General features: G+C 45.2%; 1 protein-coding gene across 2 annotated transcripts in view; it reads right to left on the bottom strand.

The window, feature by feature from the left end:
* The window catches only part of LOC138664695 (collagen alpha-1(XV) chain-like), a 47,667-nt gene that overhangs the window by 17,463 nt on the left and 14,390 nt on the right, over window positions 1–15,814 (bottom strand). For both annotated transcript variants that reach the window (XM_069751616.1, XM_069751614.1), the window contains exons 6-8: window positions 15,548–15,694; window positions 15,027–15,464; window positions 14,694–14,801 (exon numbers count right to left, since the gene is read on the bottom strand). In XM_069751616.1, the coding sequence (XP_069607717.1) occupies window positions 14,694–14,801; window positions 15,027–15,464; window positions 15,548–15,694 (693 nt within the window). The remainder of the gene's footprint in view (window positions 1–14,693; window positions 14,802–15,026; window positions 15,465–15,547; window positions 15,695–15,814) is intronic.

Genomic DNA, 15,814 nt, shown 5'->3' with positions numbered 1-15,814 from the left:
AATGTAGAGAAATAAGTAGACATTCACCTTGGTGGTTTAACCCTAATGTTATTATTGTACATTCCCATGGCAGTTGGCACAAACGATTTCCTATATTTATGCTACATGGGCTGCGCTATATACTAGATGGCTGTTCTATAAACTATGTGGGCCGTGTTATATACTATGTGGCTGTGCTATATACTATGTGGGCTGTGCTATATACTACGTGGCTGTGTTATATGCTACGTGGGCTGTTATATACTACATGGCTGTGTTATATGCTACGTGGCTGTGCTATATACTACGTGGGCTGTGTTATATACTACATGGCTGCGTTTATATGCGATCATGAAACGTGGTATGTGTTAAAGGGGGGACCCACTGAGACTCTTTCGCCCAGGGCCCTCAAAAAAATCAGTGAGACACATATATATTTATATTTAATTTTGGATCACCTCTACTTTCTTCCCTTGCGACTTTATTTTATGCCTCCTGACAATATAGCCTACGTATTTAGGTTCTTCCTTCCCCATTGCACACTTCTTTGGGTTTATGGTAAACCCCGCCTTTATCAGCGCATCCATTACTGCCTGGCCCTTCTGCAGATGACTTCCCCAATCCGGGCTGAAGATCACAATATCATCCAAGTAAGCTGTGGTGTACTTCTAGGATCCTGTCCATGTATATAGAAAAATAAGGCTAAAAGCCACAGCCAGCTCACCGACAGACCAAAGGAGCACGGAGATCTCGTCCCGACCAAGACGTGCAGCAATGGAAGATGAGGAAAAAGGTGTGTACTCCGGCTCCATAAAATCTTGAAATTCTTTATATAAATATAGCGTGATTAGAATCCTTGCTCAAAGGTGGATGCAGTCATGAGGATAGACAACGCGTTTCGATCTATGCGATCTTATGGAGCTGGAGTACATACCTTTTTCCTCATCTTCCAATCCTGTCCATGTCCCTGTGGAGATTGGCGGGTGCTCCCTGCAGCCCGAAAGGCATTCTGGTGTATTGGAAGCAACCGTCAGGTGTAGAGAAGGCTGTCATCTCCTTGGCACTTTGGGACCGGAGAATTTGCCAGTACCCTTTCATTGGGTCAAGGGTGATGATGTATCTGGCTGACCATAACTTCTCAATGATAGTATAGATGGTTAGCACTCGACCACGTAGAGAAAAGGTGCCAATGAAAAGGAACCCAATGTTCCGTAAAGTCCAAATCAAATATAGAATCACTGCACTCAGTAGAAAGGTATGCTTTCAAGTGAATAAATTTTATTTACGGTGATGGGTGAAGCGACAGTTGACGTTTCGGCCAGACCCCGGCCTTTATCATATAGTCGCCTTTGCGGTCACCGAGAGAATATTAGCACCGTTTTTGGAATTTTTCAAATTGCTGACATATATCCAGTTTAATGGATGGTCCAGAAGGGGTTTGTAGCAAGCCAGGGGAGCGCTATCCTGACCGTAACAACTGGGAAGAATTGGTGGCGCAGTAGTCCTGCACCAGCACGCCTGTGCTCCCGCATCTCCTGGCCAAGAGAGGAAGCAAAAAAGTATGCAGTCATTACAGCAGAGGATCACAGCTGATTGTTTCTTTGACATAAACTATTGCTTAAAAACATGCAGGGAAATGTTTTGCCTCACAAAAAGAATCAGCTGCGATCCTATGCTGTAATGTATTTTGCTTCCCCTGCCCAGGAGAGGTGACGACCACTGAAACCAACAAGCACAGCCGAATCCTAACAGAGTGTACCTTGCACTCCAATTGAATTCGGCAAGCTTCACAACTTTCTGAAGAGATCAATGGGGAGGACAACCACTTTGTTATGCTAGAGTAGAAACTCACTCGGGATAATAGGTAGAGCTAAAAAAAATGCAATTGACTCTGCCAGTTCTTGTACAGACTAGAGATCCTGACCCTAGTGTTCCTGTGTAACCACAAACTAGAAGATGGCCACTTGGACCTATGCTGCCGGAAAGACAGTCAATTGCTTCATATTCCTCCTAAAGAATCGGAGGGCAAAGCAGAGTGTCAATTACCTACAATAGGGAGAATGGGCTGAAAAAGCAAAGGTCCTGTAATGCTGCCGTCACGCAGTATAGCTCAACCTTCACAAGGGGGTGCTGGAAAGTAAGAAAGGTTGCACTCACAGCGTAGCACTGCAGTGTGGTGGCGCTGGTGCCACCAAGTGGCGAGAAAGTGGTCAGACGAGCCGGGTCAGGAACGGTCAGGAAATGCAGTACCAGAGGAAACAGCTACACACATGGTCAAATACAAGCCAGAGAAGTCGAAGCCAGACAGAAGCAGAGATGCTGGAGAAGTCAGACAGTAAAACAAGTCTGATTTCAAGCCGTATCAGATACCAAGGGGTCACAGAACGGGGAACAAAACACTCAGACAAGCGGGGTAGCAGGAATGGGAAGACAAGGGAATTGAGCAAACGGTCAGAGGACAAATCAGGGAGTAACGGGGTCAGCCGCTCGAGCCTGGGCAGGGACTATAACTGATGCTGCCTGCAGACAGCAGCGGGCTGAAATAGCCAAACAGATACCAAAACGAGACAAAGAAGATTAACCCCTGCATGACCAGACCGGGGAGAGAATAACAAGAAACAAACCCTGGCCTGGATCATGACATCTCTCAATGGGGGGGCCACCAGACCTCCAGGTTTCCCTGGGTAATGAGTGTGAAAGGCCCGGACCAACAAATCCACAATGACCGAATGCGCCGGCACCCAAGACGCAATCGGTCCTCAAGACCGTAACCTTTCCAATGGACCAAATACTGAAATGAACGGCGGAGCATATGATAATCTATCACCCGTTCCACCTCATACTTGGTCTGACCATCCACCATCACCGGGGTGGATGCAAGGGAGACTCACCTGAGGGAGGCACCAAAAGCTTCAAATGAGCCTTATGGAAAACATTGGGGATCCGCAACGACGGAGGTAAACGCAAACAAAAGGCAACAGGATTAACCACCTCCAAAATTTCACAAGGACCAATAAACTTGGGACCAAATTTAGCAGAAGGGATCCTCAACCTTATGTTCTTGGTGGATAACCATACCTTATCCCCCACCTGGAATGCCGGCCCCACCGACCGTCGCTTATCCGCAAAAAATTTATACTTGCCCTGAGCCTCCCCAATGTTCCTCTCGACCTCCCTCCAGACCTCCCCCAACTGCTGAATGGCCGAATCAGTCCCTGTACACCCTGAATCCAGCTGGGAAAACTCACCAAAATGAGGGTGAAAACCATAATTGCAAAAGAACGGGGAAGTACTAGTGGACTGATTTACACGATTATTAAACGTGAACTCTGCCATGGGAAATGAAGAGCACCAATCATCCTGTCTAGACGTGGCAAGACACCGTAAAATCTGCTCCAAAGATTGATTGGTGCTTTCAGTCTGACCGTTGGTCTCAGGATGATAGGCTGATGAAAAGATCAGACTGATACCCAACATCTTCCAAAAAGCCCTCCAGAATTTTGACACAAATTGCACCCTTCTATGAGGCACCACACTCATAGGCACACCATGTAATCGCATAACATGCTCAATGAATAGTTTAGAAAGAGTCACAACATTAGGCAGTCCCGCCAACATGACAAAATGCGCCTGTTTACTGAACCTATCCACTACTACCCAAACAACAGATTTGCCATTAGAAGGTGGAAGATTGGTAATAAAATCCATGGACAGATGAGTCCAAGGTCTATCTGGAATTGGTAGAGGCACCAATTCCCCGGCCGGCTGGTTGCGGGAGGTTTTTGCGTGGGCACGTTTTACAAGAGGACACAAATACAGCGAGATCAGAAGTCAACGAGGACCACCAAAACAGTTTAGAGATGGCTTTACGCGTGGCCGCCATACCAGGATACCCACCCATAGCCAAGTCATGGAACTCAAACAGTACCTTTAACCAATACTGGACCGGCACAAAGAACTTATTATCCGGCACAGACGTAGGAGCAAGAGACTGGACCTCACAAATCTCTCACTCCAAGGCTGAGGAAACCCCAGCCACCACCACTCAGTGCTGAAGAATGGGGGAAGGAGGTTCAGGAGGCGATATTGGATCAAAGCATCAGCCTTCACATTCTTGGACCCAGGCCTGAAGGTGATAGAAAAAAACAAGTGATCACCTCGCATGTCTTGGGGTCAAACGTTTGGTGGACTCAATGTAAGACAGGTTCTTGTGGTCCGTAATGACTGTGATACGATGGGCAACCCCCTCCAAAAAATGCCTCCATTCTTCAAAAGCCATTTAAATGGCCAATAACTCTCAGTTACCCAAAAACGCTGAAGACCTTTGAGATCTCTGGATTGCACCCAATCCACAATAGCCTGTACCTTTCTAGGGTCCATACGAAACCCCTCAGCGGACAAAATGAACCCCAGAAAGGACAATTCTTGAGCAAAAAATAAACACCTCCAGTTTAGCAAAGAGTGAGTTCTCCCTAAGCCTCCAGACGACTGCACGGAGGTGACCCATGTGGCTCTGTTTATCAGCAGAATATATGGGGATATCATCCAGATAAACTGCCATGAAGCACCCAATGAAATCGGAAAACATGTTTAATAAAGTTCTGAAATACTGCTGGTGTGTTAGCCAGACCAAAGGGCATAACTAAGTTCTCAAACAAACCCTCACAGGTAAGAAATGCCTTTTACCACTCATCCCACTCCCGCATACGGATGAGATTATAATCTCCTCTAAGGTCCAGCTTAGAAAACTACCTGGCCCCAGACAATTGATTGTACAAATCAGGAATGAGTGGGACTGGGTAAGTATTCCTTACAGTGATTTTATTTAATTCTTGAAATCGAGTCATGGGCGTAAGCCACCATCATTTTTCTTAACAAAACAGAAAGCCGAATGTGCTCTTGACGAAGGCTGTCAGAGACATACTCCTTCATAGCAGCCAGCTCAGGGCTGGAGAGATTGTACAAATGGGCCTTGGGCAATTTAGCACTAGGAACGAAATCAACAGCACAATCGAATGGGCAGTGTGGTGGAAGAACCTCAGCCTCCTTTTTGGAGAACACATCCTCAAAATCCATCAGGTACTCCGGAATACCCTCCAGATGACACAGATACATTAATAAAGCACCCCTTAGAACAATTTGGGCCCAAATTAACAATGTCCTGAGCTTCCCAGTCAATGACCGGGTTATGTACTCGTAATCAGGGAAACCCCAACAGCACTCCTGCAGGAAGATTGTCCAAAACAAAACATGTAATATGTTTTTGATGACAGGACCTCACCTTGAGTATTAACTCTTCAGAGACAAATTTAACAACATTTTTAGCAAGGGGAGGTTTATCAATGGCCATGATATTATTATTATTATTTATATAGCACCATTAATTCCATTGTGCTGTACATTAGAAGGGGTAACATCAAAATACAAATATCACTTACAGTTAACAAAACTAACAATGACAGACTGATACAGAGGGAAGAGGACCCTGCCCTTGCGGGCTTACATTCTACAGGATTTTGGGGAAGGAAACAGTAGGTTGAGGGTTGCAGTAGCTCCGATGGTGTTGAGGTGGCCGTGTGGTCATTACAGGCTGTAAGCTTCTATGAAGAGGTAGCTTTTCAGGTTTCTTTTGAAAGATCCAAATGTGGTGGATAACTGGATGTGTTGGAGCACAGAATTCCAGAAGATGGGGGATATTCGGGAGAAGTCTTGGAGGCAATTGGGTGAGAAGCTAATAAGCGTTGAAGAGAGAAGGAGGTCTTGGGAGGACCGGAGATTACATGAGGGAAGATATTGATAGATTAGTTTGGAAATATACAGAAGAGAAAGGTTATGGATGGCTTTGTAGGTCAGTGTTAGTAGTTTAAACTGGATATGTTGGGAAATTGGGAGCCAGTGAAGGGATTTGCAAAGAGGGGAAGCATAAGTGTAGCGAGGAGAGAGATTAATTAGTCGGGCAGCAGAGTTAAGAATGGATTGGAGGGGTGCGAGAGTGTTAGAAGGTAGGCCACAGAGGAGGATCTTGCAGTAGTCGAGGCGGGAGATGATTAGGGCATGCACAAGCATTTTAGTAGAGTGAGGGTTGAGGAAAGGACGGATTCTGGAAATATTTTTGAGCTGGAGGCAACAGGAGGTGGCAAGAGCTTGGATGTGCGGTTTGAAGGACAGGGCAGAATCCAGGGTTAGGGTACCTTCACACATAACGATATCGTTAACGATATCGTTGCTTTTTGTGATGTAGCAACGATATTGTTAAGGAAATCGTTGTGTGTTACAGCGACCAACGATCAGGCCCCTGCTGGGAGATCGTTGGTCACTGAACAAAGTCCAGAACTTTATTTCGTCGCTGGATCTCCCGTGGACATCGCTGGATCGGCGTGTGTGACACCGATCCAGCGATGTCTTCACTGGTAACCAGGGTAAACATCGGGTAACTAAGCGCAGGGCCGCGCTTAGTAACCCGATGTTTACCCTGGTTACCAGCGTAAAAGTAAAAAAAAACAAACTACATACTTACCTACCGCTGTCTGTCCCCGGCGCTGTGCTCTGCACTCCTCCTGTACTGGCTGTGAGCGTCGGTCAGCCGGAAAGCAGAGCGGTGACGTCACCGCTCTGCTTTCCGGCCGCTGTGCTCAGTCAGTGCAGGAGGCGTGCAGGAAAGCAGAGCGCCGGGGACAGACAGCGGTAGGTAAGTATGTAGTGTTTGTTTATTTTTACTTTTACGCTGGTAACCAGGGTAAACATCGGGTTACTAAGCGCGGCCCTGCTCTTAGTAACCCGATGTTTACCCTGGTTACCCGGGGACCTTGGGATCGTTGGTCGCTGGAGAGCTGTCTGTGTGACAGCTCTCCAGCGACCAAACAGCGACGCTGCAGCGATCTGGATCGTTGTCGGTATCGCTGCAGCGTCGCTTAATGTGAAGTGGCCATTAGTCCGAGGCAGCGGATTTTGGGGACAGGGGAAAGTGATTTCATTTATTTTGATAGGTAGATTAGGTAGGGAAGATATACGAGATGGAGGAAAGATAATTAGTTCAGATTTGTCCACACTGAGCTTGGGGATGCGAGAGAAGAAGGAGGATATCTGGGCCAGAGAGGTAGATCTGAGTGTCATCAGCATATGGCTGCCGTCACACTAGCAGTATTTGGTCAGTATTTTCAATGAGTATTTGTAAGCCAAAACCAGGAGTGGAACAATGAGAGGAATAGTATAATAGAAAAATATGCACCACTTCTGCATTGTTCACCCACTCCTGGTTTTGGCTTGCAAATACTGATGTAAAATGCTGACCAAATACTGCTAGTGTGACGGCAGCCTATAGATGGTACTGGAAGCCATATGACCTTATGAGTTGTCCCAGGCCGAGTGTATAGATTGAGAAGAGTAAGGGCCCAAGAACAGAGCCTTGAGGGACACCAACAGACAGGGAGCGAGATGAAGAGGTAGTATGGGAGTAGGAAATACTAAATGTGTGGTTGGAAAGGTATGAGGAGATCCAAGATAGGGCGAGGTCTTTGACCCCAAAGGAAGAGAGGATCTGTAGTAGGAGGCAGTGGTCAACTGTGTCAAAGGCAGTGGACAGGTCTAGAAGGAGGAGTATAGAGAACTGTCTGTTAGCTTTGGCTGTAAGTAAGTCGGTAGTAATTTTGGTCAGGGCAGTCTCAGTGGAATGGTGGGGACGGAAGCCAGATTGTAGGTTTTCGAAGAGAGAGTTAGATGCAAAATGAGAGGAAAGTACAGCATGGACATGCTGCTCAAGGAGTTTGGATGCAAATGGGAGCAAAGATATGGGGCGATAGCTGGACATAGCGCTTGGGTCAAGGATGGCTTTTTGAGGATAGGTGTGATTGTGACATGTTTGAAAGCAGTGGGGAAGGTGCCATAAGTTAGTGATAGGTTCAAGAGATGGGTTAGGGATGGGATTAGTGTGGTGGTGAGGTTGGGGAGGAGGTGGGATGGGATGGGGTCAAGTGCACGAGTGGTGAGGTGTAACATAGTAACATAGTAACATAGTTAGTAAGGCCGAAAAAAGACATTTGTCCATCCAGTTCAGCCTATATTCCATCATAATAAATCCCCAGATCTACGTCCTTCTGCAGAACCTAATAATTGTATGATACAATATTGTTCTGCTCCAGGAAGACATCCAGGCCTCTCTTGAACCCCTCGACTGAGTTCGCCATCACCACCTCCTCAGGCAAGCAATTCCAGATTCTCAATGCCCTAACAGTAAAGAATCCTCTTCTATGTTGGTGGAAAAACCTTCTCTCCTCCAGACGCAAAGAATGCCCCCTTGTGCCCGTCACCTTCCTTGGTATAAACAGATCCTCAGCGAGATATTTGTATTGTCCCCTTATATACTTATACATGGTTATTAGATCGCCCCTCAGTCGTCTTTTTTCTAGACTAAATAATCCTAATTTCGCTAGTCTATCTGGGTATTGTAGTTCTCCCATCCCCTTTATTAATTTTGTTGCCCTCCTTTGTACTTTCTCTAGTTCCATTATATCCTTCCTGAGCACCGGTGCCCAAAACTGGACACAGTACTCCATGTGCGGTCTAACTAGGGATTTGTACAGAGGCAGTATAATGCTCTCATCATGTGTATCCAGACCTCTTTTAATGCACCCCATGATCCTGTTTGCCTTGGCAGCTGCTGCCTGGCACTGGCTGCTCCAGGTAAGTTTATCATTAACTAGGATCCCCAAGTCCTTCTCCCTGTCAGATTTACCCAGTGGTTTCCCATTCCGTGTGTAATGGTGATATTGATTCCTTCTTCCCATGTGTATAACCTTACATTTATCATTGTTAAACCTCATCTGCCACCTTTCAGCCCAAGTTTCCAACTTATCCAGATCCTTCTGTAGCAGAATACTATCTTCTCTTGTATTAACTGCTTTACATAGTTTTGTATCATCTGCAAATATCGATATTTTACTGTGTAAACCTTCTACCAGATCATTAATGAATATGTTGAAGAGAACAGGTCCCAATACTGACCCCTGCGGTACCCCACTGGTCACAGCGACCCAGTTAGAGACTATACCATTTATAACCACCCTCTGCTTTCTATCACTAAGCCAGTTACTAACCCATTTACACACATTTTCCCCCAGACCAAGCATTCTCATTTTGTGTACCAACCTCTTGTGCGGCACGGTATCAAATGCTTTGGAAAAATCGAGATATACCACGTCCAATGACTCACCGTGGTCCAGCCTATAGCTTACCTCTTCATAAAAACTGATTAGATTGGTTTGACAGGAGCGATTTCTCATAAACCCATGCTGATATGGAGTTAAACAGTTATTCTCATTGAGATAATCCAGAATAACATCCCTCAGAAACCCTTCAAATATTTTACCAACAATAGAGGTTAGACTTACTGGCCTATAATTTCCAGGTTCACTTTTAGAGCCCTTTTTGAATATTGGCACCACATTTGCTATGCGCCAGTCCTGTGGAACAGACCCTGTCGCTATAGAGTCCCTAAAAATAAGAAATAATGGTTTATCTATTACATTACTTAGTTCTCTTAGTACTCGTGGGTGTATGCCATCCGGACCCGGAGATTTATCTATTTTAATCTTATTTAGCCGGTTTCGCACCTCTTCTTGGGTTAGATTTGTGACCCTTAATATAGGGTTTTCATTGTTTCTTGGGATTTCACCTAGCATTTCATTTTCCACCGTGAATACCGTGGAGAAGAAGGTGTTTAATATGTTAGCTTTTTCCTCGTCATCTACAACCATTCTTTCCTCATTATTTTTTAAGGGGCCTACATTTTCAGTTTTTATTCTTTTACTATTGATATAGTTGAAGAACAGTTTGGGATTAGTTTTACTCTCCTTAGCAATGTGCTTCTCTGTTTCCTTTTTGGCAGCTTTAATTAGTTTTTTAGATAAAGTATTTTTCTCCCTATAGTTTTTTAGAGCTTCAATGGTGCCATCCTGCTTTAGTAGTGCAAATGCTTTCTTTTTACTGTTAATTGCCTGTCTTACTTCTTTGTTTAGCCACATTGGGTTTTTCCTATTTCTAGTCCTTTTATTCCCACAAGGTATAAACCGCTTACACTGCCTATTTAGGATGTTCTTAAACATTTCCCATTTATTATCTGTATTTTTATTTCTGAGTATATTGTCCCAGTCTACCAGATTAAGGGCATCTCTAAGCTGGTCAAACTTTGCCTTCCTAAAGTTCAGTGTTTTTGTGACTCCCTGACAAGTCCCCCTAGTGAAAGACAGGTGAAACTGCACAATATTGTGGTCGCTATTTCCTAGATGCCCAACCACCTGCAGATTTGTTATTCTGTCAGGTCTATTAGATAGTATTAGGTCTAAAAGTGCTGCTCCTCTGGTTGGATTCTGCACCAATTGTGAAAGATAATTTTTCTTGGTTATTAGCAGAAACCTGTTGCCTTTATGGGTTTCACAGGTTTCTGTTTCCCAGTTAATATCCGGGTAGTTAAAGTCCCCCATAACCAGGACCTCATTATGGGTTGCAGCTTCATCTATCTGCTTTAGAAGTAGACTTTCCATGGTTTCTGTTATATTTGGGGGTTTGTAACAGACCCCAATAAGAATTTTGCTACCATTTTTCCCTCCATGAATTTCGACCCATATGGACTCGACATCCTCATTTCCTTCGCTAATATCCTCCCTTAAAGTGGACTTTAGACAAGACTTTACATAGAGACAAACCCCTCCTCCTCTCCGATTTTTACGATCCTTTCTAAACAGACTGTAACCCTGTAAGTTAACTGCCCAGTCATAGCTTTCATCTAACCATGTCTCGGTTATTCCCACTATGTCAAAGTTACCTGTAGATATTTCTGCTTCTAGTTCTTCCATCTTGTTTGTCAGGCTTCTGGCGTTTGCGAGCATGCAGTTTAGAGGATTTTGTTTTGTTCCAATCTCCTCACTGTGGATTGTTTTAGAAATGTTCTTACCTCCCATCTGAGTATGTTTTCCTGGGTCTTCTTTGTTCAGGTGTGATTTGGAGAGAAGATGAGCAAGCTCCCCTTAAGTGATTTTGGAGACGGAAGTTATGGGGTTTGGGCATTGGTCTGGTATACAAAGGGGTTGTGGTGGTTTGACGACAAAGATTTGCCTTGTTTGGTCGATCTTATTTTTGAAGTGCGTGGCAAAGTCCTCGGCAATGACTAGGGAACTCAGAGGGGGCAGTGCGGGGCGGAGGAGGGAGTTAAAAGTGTTGAACAATTGTTTGGGGTTCTTGGATAAGGAAGATACGAGGGTTGTGAAGTAGGCCTGTTTAGCAGAGGTGAGAGCTGATTAGCAGAGGTGAGAGCTGATTTGAATGCGAGTGTTGCTTGTTTGAGTGCAGTGAAATCGTCTTGCGAATGTGTTTTCTTCCAACGCTGTTCTGCAATTCTGGATACTTGCCGAAGCTTTTGATGGGACTTCACAACCTAACTGTCCCTAACTTATATTTGGGCACCAAGTCAGAGTCAATCAAGTTCAGAGATGACCCACAATCCACAAAAGGTGAAATGGGAGTACAACAGCTCCCAACATAAAGTTCCACTTCCAGCTGTAACTTAAGCAATGAGGAAAAAATTACCTGAGAGTCTGAGCAACCTCCTCGATAGTTACACAAACTTAGGCATTTCCTGACACCTTGTGAATTGGAGGATAGGAGGGACAGTCCTTTTTCCAATGTCCCGGACTACCGCAGTAGAAGCAGAGTCTCCCTTCTCGTCGTCGTCTTCTCTCCTTTTCTTTGACGGTGGTGGCCCCCACCTCCATGGGCTCGGAATGTGGTATAACGTCAGGTTTATTCAGAAGAAAAGGAACTTCTCACTGCATAACACCTCTCTCCCACAGCCTACAATCCATCCGGATAGCCTGAGTCATAGCCTCCTCCAGGGAACTGGGTGGTGGATGGAGAGCCGGAGCGTCCTTCAAATGATCAGACAGTCCGCTCTGGAACTGGCACCTGAGCGCGGAGTCTTTCTAGGACACCTCCGGGGACCATCGTCTAAAATCTGAGCAATTCCACTCGGCTGAGAGATTCCCCTGAAGAAGACCCATGATAGTGTCCTCTGCCAACCTGCCACGGTCCGGTTCGTCATAGGTAAGTCCTAAGGCCTCAAAAAACCTATCTACCGATATCCGTTCAGGGGCGGTAGGGGACAGCGAGAAAGTCCAAGATTGGGGACCCTCCCTAAGTAAGGAGATTATCCCCACCCGCTAATTCTCATAGCTCGATGATCGAGGTCTAAGCGATAATAATAATTTACAACTTTTTCTAAATGTCTGAAACTTATCCTTCTCACCAGAAAAGGTGTCAGGAAGCTTAACCGAGGGTTACAAGGCAACATCAACAAAATCACCAGGCTTAGTAGCAACATGAGAGGGGGTACCCTGCACAGTCTAAGCAGTCTCCGTCAACTCTTTCTGAAATTGAGTATGGGACGTGGCCAGGGCTCTCTATGTTCTACAGACAATTCCCGCATCATCTGCGTCAAACTGGTCACCTGGTCCACCAGGCTATGAAGCGGAATCATGACCAGGGAAAAAAAATGAAACCCCCCTTTAAATGTATTGGTCAGTTATAATGTAATGCTGCCGTCATGCAGTATAGCGCAACCTTCACCAGGAGGTGCTGTAGAGTAAGAAAGGTGCACTCACAGCGCAGCTCTGCAGTGCGTACTGTTAAACAATATGCAGCTTACTTCCTAAAAAGAAACAGAAGATAGGTGCAAAGTAAAGAACAGAAACAGCAAAGAGATAAACCCTAGCAGGAATTTCACTAACTGGTTTTAATCTTTCACGACCTATGACCTATAGGTACATCATAGGTCGTGTCCTTCCGTTTCATGCAGGCTCTAGCGTCGAGACTGCATCTTTTCCGACACATGACAGCTGATTTGCTCAGATTTTATGTGTCCCTAACAAAAGAGACATGTTAAATGCCACTGTCAATCACTGATAGCGGCATTTAACTCGCACAAACTGGATGCGGATTACAAACCCTGCCCATCAGCACCCCTATCACATGATCGCAGGGCGCCTATGCATTGGCATGACAGTCGGGGGTTTTCAGAAGACCCCCGTGCTTGCCATTGCAGATCTTGCTGTGGCTGGCGTTCATAGGAGATTATGATTTCTGCTACAGTGAAGCGATCTGATGATACACAACTTCCTCATCAGGACAAACCACGGTGAGCACCGTAGTTTGTCCTGATGAAGATGTTGTATAATTCGAAACCAGGTGACTAATACAACAATTGTCTATGAAATCCGATCTTTTCATCGTCATCTAACAGCAGCGTAGGTTAACCCATTTCTTTCCAGTTTCTCTTGATTTCTTCTTGTTGGTCTGCAGTAACCTAAGCTTTATCAGTGGTTGTGTGCACACAAACCCAACTGAGTGAGCACAATTGTGCATGTCTGTTATGACCTGGTGGTCAGGACAATAATGGACCTGGTGGTTAAGAGCACACGGAATGACCTGATAGTTACTGATAATAAAGGACGAGCTCTGGGACGTGGGAACTCTGCTGACCGCAATCCCTAATCCTATCAAACACACTAGAAATAGCCGTGGATTGCGCCTAACGCTCCCTATGCAACTCGGCACAGCCTAAGGAACTAGCTAGCCCTGAAGATAGAAAAATAAAGCCTACCTTGCCTCAGAGAAATTCCCCAAAGGAAAAGGCAGCCCCCCACATATAATGACTGTGAGTAAAGATGAAAATACAAACACAGAGATGAAATAGATTTAGCAAAGTGAGGCCCGACTAACTGAACAGACCGAGGATAGGAAAGGTTACTTTGCGGTCAGCACAAAAACCTACAAAAAGACCACGCAGAGGGCGCAAAAAGACCCTCCGCACCGACTCACGGTGCGGAGGCGCTCCCTCTGCGTCCCAGAGCTTCCAGCAAGCAAGACAACAATAAAATAGCAAGCTGGACAGAAAAATAGTAAACCAAAGAAATACAAGCTGGAACTTAGCTTCTGCTGGGAAGACAGGTCACAAGAACGATCCAGGAGTGAACTAGACCAATACTGGAACATTGACAGGTGGCCTGGAGCAAAGATCTAAGTTGAGTTAAATAGAGCAGCCAGCTAACGAATTAACCTCGTCACCTGAGGAAGGAAACTCAGAAACACCCACCAGAGGAAGTCCATGGACAGAACCAGCCGAAGTACCATTCATGACCACAGGAGGGAGCCCGACAACAGAATTCACAACACATGTCTATCCCAGTTTTTACCCATGTAAGACCCCATTGCTCTTTTTGTCATTTACTCACTATTTAGGGTATGTGAGTCCAAAACGCTGCATTCTATGATACAAGCACAGTGGATGGGACTTATAGAAATCCCATGCCCACTATGCTTCTATTTGACACTGCGTAAGCTCACCCGTGGAATTACGAGCCATAGGATGTCAATTTCTGTTGCAGGGACGCTAGTCTCCGCAACAGAAATTTCCACAATAGAATGAACTGGATGCGGTAAATCCACATTGTTCAGTGAACACATATGGATTTACCTGCGTGAAGAGAATGCAGCGTTTTGGATGCAGCAAAAATACGATCTGTCCAAAACTATGCTATTTCCTGATTGTGGGCACATATTCTTACTGATCACCATATCATTTTTAAGTAGCAGTCCAGCATATGGCACTTGAGGTCAGGATTGGTCAAAATGTGGGGTAATATGATAATTGTAAAAGAGATATTTACTTTACAGCATGAACCTCCAGAAGGCCCTGGCAGGCCTGGATCTCCCTTTTCACCTTGCGGTCCTCTAACTCCTGGAAGACCAAGGGCCCCGATGTCTCCTTTATCACCCTGTTGTATTAATGAGAAAAATAATTTTCATGAAGAAGTACATTTATAACAGAAGAAATTAGGCTAAATAAATGATCAAGATACTTCTTTTTTTCACGAATGGCACAATTTCAGCTCCCAAGTGCAAAGAATTTAGACAAATTTAAAACATCTGACTTGAAATTATTCAGTTGCTCAGTGAAAAATGAATGTAAACTTTCATTTTACACAATAAGACTGTACTACCTTTGACCCAGGTGGTCCTTGAAGTCCAGGGATACCATCTTTACCTGGAAGTCCTGGCAAACCTTGAGGGCCATCTACACCTGGCATTCCTACTGGCCCTGGTAGACCAGGACTGCCTTCTGTTCCTGATAGTCCTTGTAGACCTTGAGTTCCCTGGGGGCCTTGTGGACCCTGGGGTCCTTCTGGTCCTCGTAATCCTACTGGTCCTTGTTGGCCTTCAAAACCTTGAGGACCTGGCTGGCCTGGAAATCCTCTTGACCCAGGGATACCCTCAGGTCCTTGGTCTCCTGTTAACCCTGGTGATCCTGGTAGACCTGGAGATCCTGGAAGCCCAGGTATGCCAGGTGGACCTTCAGGCCCTTGTGGTCCAGAGAATCCCTGGGGACCTGGAAGTCCAGGAAAGCCCTGGGTTCCTGGAGGACCTCTGAGTGTAGGAGTCTGCAATAATAAAAATATGAACATTAGAAGGCAATTGTGTTCTATTATAGTATAGTATTGACATACATTCACCAAACATTTACCTCTTCTTCAGGGACATCACTAAAGATTCTTTCCGCACCAGGGTGCCCTGGAATTCCTGGGGGACCTTGTGGTCCTGGTAGTCCGACTGGACCAATGCGTCCTGGGCTACCTGGAAGTCCTGGGAGTCCGGGATCTCCCCTGTCACCCTAATAAATGCAAATCCTTAGTTTTAGAAAATTCTGTTACAATCTGTTTTTAAGTAATTTAAAGTAATACCATAAAGTAAGTATACTGTCCATAGATTATTGTAGTAATATATGAATATA

This window comes from Ranitomeya imitator, chromosome 2, assembly GCF_032444005.1.
Source record: "Ranitomeya imitator isolate aRanImi1 chromosome 2, aRanImi1.pri, whole genome shotgun sequence".
Lineage (NCBI taxonomy): Eukaryota > Metazoa > Chordata > Amphibia > Anura > Dendrobatidae > Ranitomeya > Ranitomeya imitator.
Note: the sequence above shows the minus strand (reverse complement) of the source record. Positions and strands in the feature narration are given on the sequence as shown.